The sequence below is a fragment of the Helianthus annuus genome, chromosome 11 (assembly GCF_002127325.2).
Source record: "Helianthus annuus cultivar XRQ/B chromosome 11, HanXRQr2.0-SUNRISE, whole genome shotgun sequence".
Taxonomy (NCBI): Eukaryota; Viridiplantae; Streptophyta; class Magnoliopsida; order Asterales; family Asteraceae; genus Helianthus; species Helianthus annuus.
The window spans coordinates 170213812-170222446 of NC_035443.2; the positions used below are offsets into that span (position 1 = coordinate 170213812).

The 8635-nt window shown below is 36.9% G+C and overlaps 1 protein-coding gene across 1 annotated transcript; it reads right to left on the minus strand.

Moving 5' to 3' along the window:
• Positions 1 to 1541: 1541 nt before the first annotated feature.
• On the minus strand, positions 1542 to 7752 carry LOC110909153. The gene is made up of 9 exons (XM_022154174.2): positions 7632 to 7752; positions 7293 to 7506; positions 6212 to 6583; positions 5868 to 6127; positions 5573 to 5714; positions 4708 to 5079; positions 4255 to 4386; positions 3719 to 3847; positions 1542 to 3451 (listed from the first exon to the last, which is right to left on the minus strand). Exons 2-9 carry the CDS (start codon positions 7398 to 7400, stop codon positions 1685 to 1687), a joined length of 3282 nt encoding a protein of 1093 aa, XP_022009866.1. The 5' UTR covers positions 7401 to 7506; positions 7632 to 7752; the 3' UTR covers positions 1542 to 1684.
• Between the last annotated feature and the right edge of the window lie 883 nt (positions 7753 to 8635).

Consider the following 8635-nt stretch of genomic DNA (forward strand, 5'->3'; position numbering starts at 1 on the left):
GATTGACTTATGCACAATTATGTTCTGCCTACGTGGCAAAGAAGGTACAATCATGACAAAAGGAATGTTAATTCCTGAAAAATAGAATTCAAGATATCACTATTAAATTGTTATGCTCAACAACAGGGACCACCCCACCCCACGTGATAACGACATCAACCTTAATTCCTTCCTATAAATAGCCAGACTCAAGGTAACATTCATTTATTCACTCTCTGGCTCTCATGCTTACACTTACATTTTTTGTACTATATTTTGACTCCGGTCAAGTACTTATTTGGACATAGGGAGACTCATGTTTCTGTGGCGAGACTCACGGTGTTTTGTTTTGCAGAAATCTAATCGGAGTAGGAAGTTAGAAAGATATAATCTAATCAAAAGGTCGTTGACAAAAAACTACCTCGAAGTCAATATACCCCTGCTCAGATTTCCTTCACTCCCACCACAACCAAAATCTATTCAAAGTTTTTGGTTTCAACTATGCACACCCTCTAGATCATATAATTGCACATTGGGTTTTCACCGTAACTTCACAATTTTGCTGAAGTTCCAACCCAAACCCAACACTATAGGTTTGTCACTAAAACATGCAAATTGAGTTTTATGGTATTCCACACCATTTGTGGAGATGTTACAAAACTTCTAACCCAACACTAGATTTGATTAGTTGACAAAAACGTTAATATATAACATTGAATTTCACATCCTAGGGAAAAACTGCAGATAGAACTACAAGAATTTCACCGAGGGTTGAAGATAACCTATAATGAGAAGTAACACTCCTAACACTTGCGACTTGCCATATGCTTATCGCAATAATAAACGAATTGAACGACTTAGGAAACTGTATTAGTAGTTTCAAGCCGCTTTGACTTATTCGATAAAAATTTTAAATTGTCCTGTTTGAGATAAAACATAAAAAGGGGGAATTGACATTTAATAATCCCAACTAGACGTCATTAGCCATTGTTAGTCCCACCTTTGAATATTCCCCACGTCAGTCTCACCTTTCATCTATTTTTCCTCCACCAGTCCTCAGTTAAAAAAACTTAACAGAGTTAAGTTTTCCATTAAGTTTTTTTCCGAATTACAAACTGACGTATTGGGCTTTTGATCAGAACAAGGATACGCGTCTATTGATGTAAAGCTTACCTCGAAACGATGTTCCAAACGACTTGATTTTTGTTAGTTGGAAGTTTAAACACCCGAATTGAAACACCGTTTTCATCGTTTGGAGCACAATTTCAAGGTAAGTTTCATCATTCGACTTGTATTCTCGTTCTGATCAAAAGCCCTAAAACGTCAGCTTGTAATTCAAAAAAAAACACAAAAACACAAAAAAAACACCTCTAACTCTGTTAAGTTTTTTTAACTGAGGACCGGTGAAGGAAAAATAAGTGAAAGGTAGGACTGACATGGGGAATATTCAAAAGTGGGACTGACAATGACCAATGACGTCTAGTTGGTATTATTACAGGCCGATTCCCAAAAGAAAAAACAACAAAGAATAATAATAATGTAGAGTAAGACATGGACAGAAATTACCAAAACAAAAACATGCTGGATGAATATGTATCACAAGATTATTGCATTTGCATGTCAAATAAAAATTTGAATTACCTCAACTCAACTCAACTCAAACTCAGACTCAAACTCAAATATTCAAAATCTCAAAAACTGTATTTTAAAAGATGGAAAATTGTATCCCATTGCTTGCTGCAAATAAGTTGTATTCCTCCACATCCTTCACAACACTCCTATCAACATCCGCATCAACCTCTTCTTTCACACAATCCGCAGCATCAGCGTCGGGATTAAACCCGTTCGAAACATCAACGGGCCCACCAAAGTGAAACAGAGAAAACCCCGTATTACCCTTTTGCGTTTTCTCAGAATTATCATTTTGCCCGTTCTGCGCCTTTTCAGAATTCACATGTTGTTCATTTTTTACCGGGATAACCTTGGTGTGGTGGTCTTTAACACCGTTGACCGATGGAGCCGATGGGTACATAGGGAGTTGACCATGGTTAAGTAGTGGCGGCTGGAGCCCACCAACGCTATACGGAACGTAAGGTGAATTCCCGTACCCAAACGGACTAGCAAACAGATAGTGGTTCGGATGGGGTAATGGGCCTAACGGCATGAGCCCACTGGCTGGGCGCGAGGCCCATGGAACCGGACCCTGGTGGTAATAGCCCATGGAAGGAGCTTGAAACACCGGAAAGTGTATGCTTTTAGCTTGCAATGGTGGTGGAACAACATTATTTCCCGTAACACTTTCACTCGTTTTCGACAACATTTCACCCGCATTCTCACGACAGGGTGACGTTTCTTTAATCACTTCGGAACGATGATTCGCGCACTCAGAATCTGACGTAGATGACGACTCGGTATTTTGCGGGGTTGATGACAACGAAGCGTTTCCGTCTCCTTCGCTAAGACACGATGAGCAACTATCGGAATTCGAGTTCGTACTGCTAGTACACAAATCGGTTGTCCCGCTTTCAGGTTCGGGTTCTACGTGAACACTACTTTTTGATTCCTTCAAATCGTTATCCTTGATTCCGTTTGGTGAATTAACAACCTTGACGGGGCTGATGACATCAGCGGACCGATCAGTGACATCATCGGAATCTATATTGCTTCTAGGCTCCCATACCTTCTTTACATAACCTAAACCATTGTTTCCCGAAATAATTTTGGTCTTAGGTCGTTCACGAACAGATTCGGTTTGATTACTATTGTTATACTTGTTTCTGCGAAAATACGGTTTTGACGCATCGATATCGGGTTCGGGTATACCTGATTTGGGTCGGTAATAAGTGTGTTGGCAACAATGTGATCTATCAGTGTACCTTGACCCGTTTGACCTGCTAACAGACTTATTTACTCCATTTACGTTTCCGTTCCTCGATGCAGTTTCATACCCGTCACTGTGATATCGCGGGACCGGTTTGTTGACCGTTGACCCGTATTCAAACCGCCGTCTATCAGTCCATTTCGAGGGTTGATCATGTTGATAATCTTTCCACGGTTTCAGTCTCCTACGAGTGTGTTTCGACTGATCGTTACCAAACAACTGATTCCCGTCTTTTCGATAATCGAACTCCGCGTTTCCGTTTTCGTTTTCATTTTCATTTTCATCATAGTCTAATATCTGGTCTTCTATATAGTCGTCTGATGCAGGCATGGATGATGGAGTGTGTTCTAGTTCTTCACAGTAGTTGTTGTCGTTGATGTCGGGCTCGTTATTAACGGTTGTTAATTCCTCTTTAATTGTATCAGGAATGGAAGTTTGACTTAGTTGACCACATTTTTTCTCTTTTTCTTGTTCCTTGATCCTTAGTCTCTCTTTCCTACGAAGTTTTTTTTCTTTTTCTTTTGCCCTTCGGCGTTCTTTTCGTTCTTCTTCGTCTCTTTTCTCCTTCTCTTCTTCTTCAAGAAGTTTAAACTGAAGAAGAATAAAGTTTCAAAAAACTGTGCGGGTCAGATCGGGTACGGGTCAAACTAGTTTGGGTCGAATCTTTTTAGAAACATGTGGGGGGTCGGGTGGTGTTGACCAACAAAGACTTTTCTTATATTTTGTTTCTAAATAGTTAATGTTAGTTGTGATTACACAACTTTCGACCATTCCTCTTCTTTAATTTTTTTAATATGACCCGTTCAAGATAAAAACACGACCTAATTTGATTCATTTATAAGTAAACGGGTCACATACCTGTTTTTCTAAAGTAATGATGTCCTTGCACGCGACTATTACACGTTGTTCCAATAATTTTAACGCAAGAGATACAAACATGCTATGTGCATTTTGCCGTGCAGTCCCTTCTCTAAAAGCCTTTTCAACCTATAATAAAACAATAGATATGATTAGTGTTATAAAGCAAACTTAAAGATATGATTTATGGTACAGTATAACCTCAATAAATGAATGATCTCGCCAAATGAATAATATTCTCTGATCCGGAAATTTCAATGTTATTACTAAAATAATCGGCAAATATATAACATTATAACCTCGCTAAACGAATTTTTTTTTTCTGGTTCTAAGGGAATTCATTTATTGAGGTTTTATAGTATTAGATTATTGCCATATTGGTCTTAAAGTATTTTTTTTTTTTCCTTTTACGCATGATTGACGGTTTACTTGCAGCAAAAAGGCAAGTAGAATGGTTGAAGAAGCAAATCACTAAATGATAAGTACTTAAAGAAGAAATATAATTTACTTCATCATATATTATAATTATACTATACCTGTTCTTTGAATATAACTGTGGCAGCATCTAAAAGAAACTCGCGAGCAAGTTCCGGACTCTTCGCATGTTTTTGTGGACGAGAACATTCTCCGTCTAATTCATTCCCGTCCTTATCCACGGAATCATCATCCTGAAATCATTTTACATTAATAAAATTCATGTAAATTAAAAAATGATGTAAAATGTCATTTTCGTCCAAAAGTTTGTTTTTCCGCATCTGGATCTTTGCTATTTTCATCCCGCTCGTTAACCCCATGCATTTTTCTCCGTTAAGTCAGGAGTATTTCCATCTTTTTGTTAACTTAAAGGGCATCGGTCCTTTTTAGGGGTATTCGGTCTTTTTACATAAAGTGAAAAAGACCGAATTGCCCTTTAAGTTGACCAAACCTCAGGAACGAAAATGGCATTTTACTCTAAAAATGACTTGAAATAAAATGAAAAAATAAACCACCTCTTCTTCCTCAGCCTCTTCTGCATGCTCAAAGAACCGTCTAATGCTTTCACCTCTTGTGATTGTAACAAAACCGTCACCAACTACAAGTCTACCATGAACACAATGTTGACCTTTCAAAGCATGAGCTTTGACGGAAACTTCGTTACAACGTCCATCGGTTCTCCATGCGCGTAGAGTGATGTAACATGAGTTTAAACCAGTGAGATCTAGACCGTTCGCTTTAACCCTTGAATTTGAGCCCACGTTTTCAAAATCTAATATATCCGACTTGCCTTCACCCGTTCCCACAGCCCATTCGTAATGCTCGTATATTCCTTTAGAGTCCGCATAAGTTTGATGCCACTCAGCATGAATTGTGTCATGAGTCACCTGCAAGAATAACAATATAATTATAACATTGCATCACTCAGTTCACAAAAACTGGTGATCATATAATTCATATAAGAAATTCTGAAACCCTAATATATTACAAGGGTTTCTTTTAAAAAGAAATGGACGAAAATGCCCCTGCCAAGCACGTGGTCTGACTAACGGGTTAAATGGATGGTGTTAAGTGAGGTAGACTGTAATTGTTACAAAAGTGAAAGTACTGGTACTATTTTCGCAATTTTTAAACTAATGAACTGTAATGGTTATTTTCAACATACAACAGGGACGAAAAAACGTAATTAACTCTAATCTAAGTTATTGAATAAAATAAGTTTGGATGTTTTATGCATTTTAAACACATTTTCACAACTTTTAACCTATTCAACTTAATTGATAGTTTTCCTATTCAGCTAATTTCTATTTTACGTATTTGCCCCTTCAGAGATAAAATATAACCTGAACCAACCTGTTCAAAAGAGATCAAATGACATACCTCGTATTGGAAGCTTGTATCAGCCACACAAAACCAGCTCGTGCAACGAGTTTCTCTTTTCATGCGCTTGAGTTCTTTTAGCTCCTTGAACTCACGTATTACATTTTTTCTGCAATCTCTACAAAACCTCTTGCTGTCAAACCTGTAAAATATATAAGGAAACAAACATTACGATATCTAAAACTGTATCTAAATACATGGAAATATTATCCAACCCTTGATGAAGTGATGCTACAGTTCACGATATAAATATCTCATTAAACTACTTGCGAATTTTATAAACGAAAAAACCTACCTATACATTAGCCGTTCCATAAAATCTTCTTCCTTCATCCTTAAAAGAGAATAACGCGTCTCTTCTCCAAGTGCTGACCAAAAGTCGACCAAAGTGTCAACGGAAAGTCTAGCAGTATGCAAAGCGCAGGTCTCTCGTGTTCCGTGACCTCTACCGTACCCCACCATCCCTTGACTAATCCACCCGCGACCTCCTCCGCCACACGCGTCGGGATATAATAATTCGCGTTCACGCTCCCGTGCTCTAGCACTGTCAAATACCTGATTCGATCATAAAATGAGATAGAATAAAAGTATAAATCAACAATCAGCGATACGACAATTATTCAGACATCAGGAATGTACATTTTGTAGTCCCTTCAAATATTTCGAACATATATAGCAATCTAGAAGAGTGAGTGTTCCGTCTCGAGTAGTAGTTAAACCGCCCCACGGGTGGACGGATGGATCTTGAATAACGTCATCGTTGCCCCCGATTGTCATACAACCGTTCTCAACGGTTTGAGATTTTGAGGTTACGAGTTTATTCGCGGAAGCGTGATTAAATATCCCCTCCTGCTGCAATGACTTTCCATACATAACGATCTGCATAAAACCTTCTAGAAGTAGCCCGTTGCATCGCGAGCAGTACATGTTCTTACGCGCTTGTTCGAATAAAGTTTGTTTGTCGATCCTTAAGAGTTCTTGCCTTGCTTGTAGTGATAACTCGCTCCAGAACTACAATAAACACATAAAACTGATACTTAACACTTATTACCACAGATATGACTAGTGTCAATTAATGATACGAATGCAATGTGGTTCAAGTGTTCAACATTGCATTGCAAACTTAAAGAGTTAAAGTAACACATAAGACGGAACCATTTGCTTCTAGCATTGCATTTTCACACACGAATAAACAAATTCAACTCAAAGATGTTACCGCACGCTTTAACGAATAATGTATTACAGTTCTGATACGCAACACGACCCGTTACAACTTAAAACCACCGATACACCTTTGCCAGTAATGTTGACATTGTTTAATGATATTTCCTTACTTGCACATCTTAAATTGAATCTACTTTCACCAACAGTTAACATTCAACCAACGTGTAGTCCGATTAATCATGAAAAACACACAACTACACACCTAGCTTTGTAATTTCTATAACGTAAGCACGCGTAGGTCTCACGCAAATAAACGAACACAACTCAAAGATAACGTAACCGTTATGCTTCTGTCAGTAGTATTCACATTGTTCAATGATTCTTCTTCAGTTATTTATCTTAAACCGAATCTAATTTCATCAACAGTCAACATTCAACCGATATAAACTCCAATCAATCACAAAAAACACACAATTACAAACCCTAACATCATGAAACCATCAACTAAACAATCAAACAGCTAAAACAAGAAAAAAAACACATCTAATCAAACTACCTTCTGAAGCTGATTATAACTAACATCACCACAATGTTTCGACCAAAATCCACTCGAAGAAACTGCTCCATACGACGTCGTTCGACAATCAACCGCTAATTCCGGCATCGTTTTCCTCAATCTCTCATCGATTTCTCCATGATTCAATCCCGATTCCAATCCAAACACAATTCCTCAATCGCAATCTCACAAAAACCTAATAATCTTATTGAATCTGATTAAAAAAGCAAAACAAAAACGAAACGATACAGAATTAGGTTTAGATCGTCGTTACAGATGATCGATTGAGTTGAGATGATAAAATTAACGAATCGGAGATGGTGAATTGTGTATGTATACCTGTTGATCTTTGAGGATTTAGAGAGCGATAGAGTCGAAGAAGAAGAACATATAAGGGTTTTCGATGAGATTTGGTTGTGTGCGTGTATTTATATTGTATGTATAGGTTTTCATCATTTATGTATTTGTTATGGTTATTATTTGGTTATTACTATTTTTATGTTTGTTTTTTTTACTATTGGTTACTATATAAGTTGTAACCCTATTGGTGAAAATAATAATAATAAATGATTGAATAAGTGAAAAAGTGAATTCCTTTTTTTGGGAAATTGTTTCTTGTTTGGGTTGGTGTGAATTCATGGATTGTAAGGATGAATAAGCCATGTGTTAGTCTATTAGTTTATATGATTGTTGAAGTTTGATCGAAACGAGATGAAGATGTTATAAAGAATGATGGTTGTGATTTGGATTGTATGGTGTATTTGTATTTAGACTAAACCTAATTTAAGCTTTGAGTTAGTGATGCGGGTCTAGTTTTTAAGATGTTGGAGTAATAGACGATATTTTACTATAGATGAAAGCGGAATATCGATGTCACTTCATTAAATTTTACGAATATTCTATATCTCTGGGTTTGTAGGAACAGGTGAGGTGAGTGGATAGACACATTCGTTATTGATACCGCTTGTAAATCTTGTAAAAATCAACGTGTTGTTTTTTAGGGTTTTTATAGTATTTTCGGTATCAAGTTTTTTTCTATAATGGGACGATAGCAATTATGTTTTGAAGTTATATTTTTTAAATATGATACATACTTCTAAATTCACAAAAAAATAAAAAATAAAAAATAAAATCACTCTTTGGCATCAAGGGGATACCTCCAACAAGACTAAATAAGTTGTTAATTGTTATTAATCATAGTTTTGAAACTTATATTTCTTTCCCTTTGACCATATAATAGTGGGTTGGTTTTCAAGGTTGTGGGCCTCAATTGGGTAGGTAGTCATGTTGATTGTGTATTATCTCAACAATACATAAATTATTGTTTTGTTTATATGTTCTAC

Excerpts from the sequence above, each read along its gene's own strand:
- LOC110909153 (XM_022154174.2), bottom strand. The coding sequence starts at position 7,400 with ATGCCGGAATTAGCGGTTGATTGTCGAACGACGTCGTATGGAGCAGTT. Across the intron at positions 5,080-5,572 it reads ATACAAGCTTCCAATACGAG|GTGACTCATGACACAATTCA; the intron begins GTATGTCATTTG and ends TTATTCTTGCAG. Across the intron at positions 4,387-4,707 it reads AAGAGGCTGAGGAAGAAGAG|GATGATGATTCCGTGGATAA; the intron begins GTGGTTTATTTT and ends AAATGATTTCAG.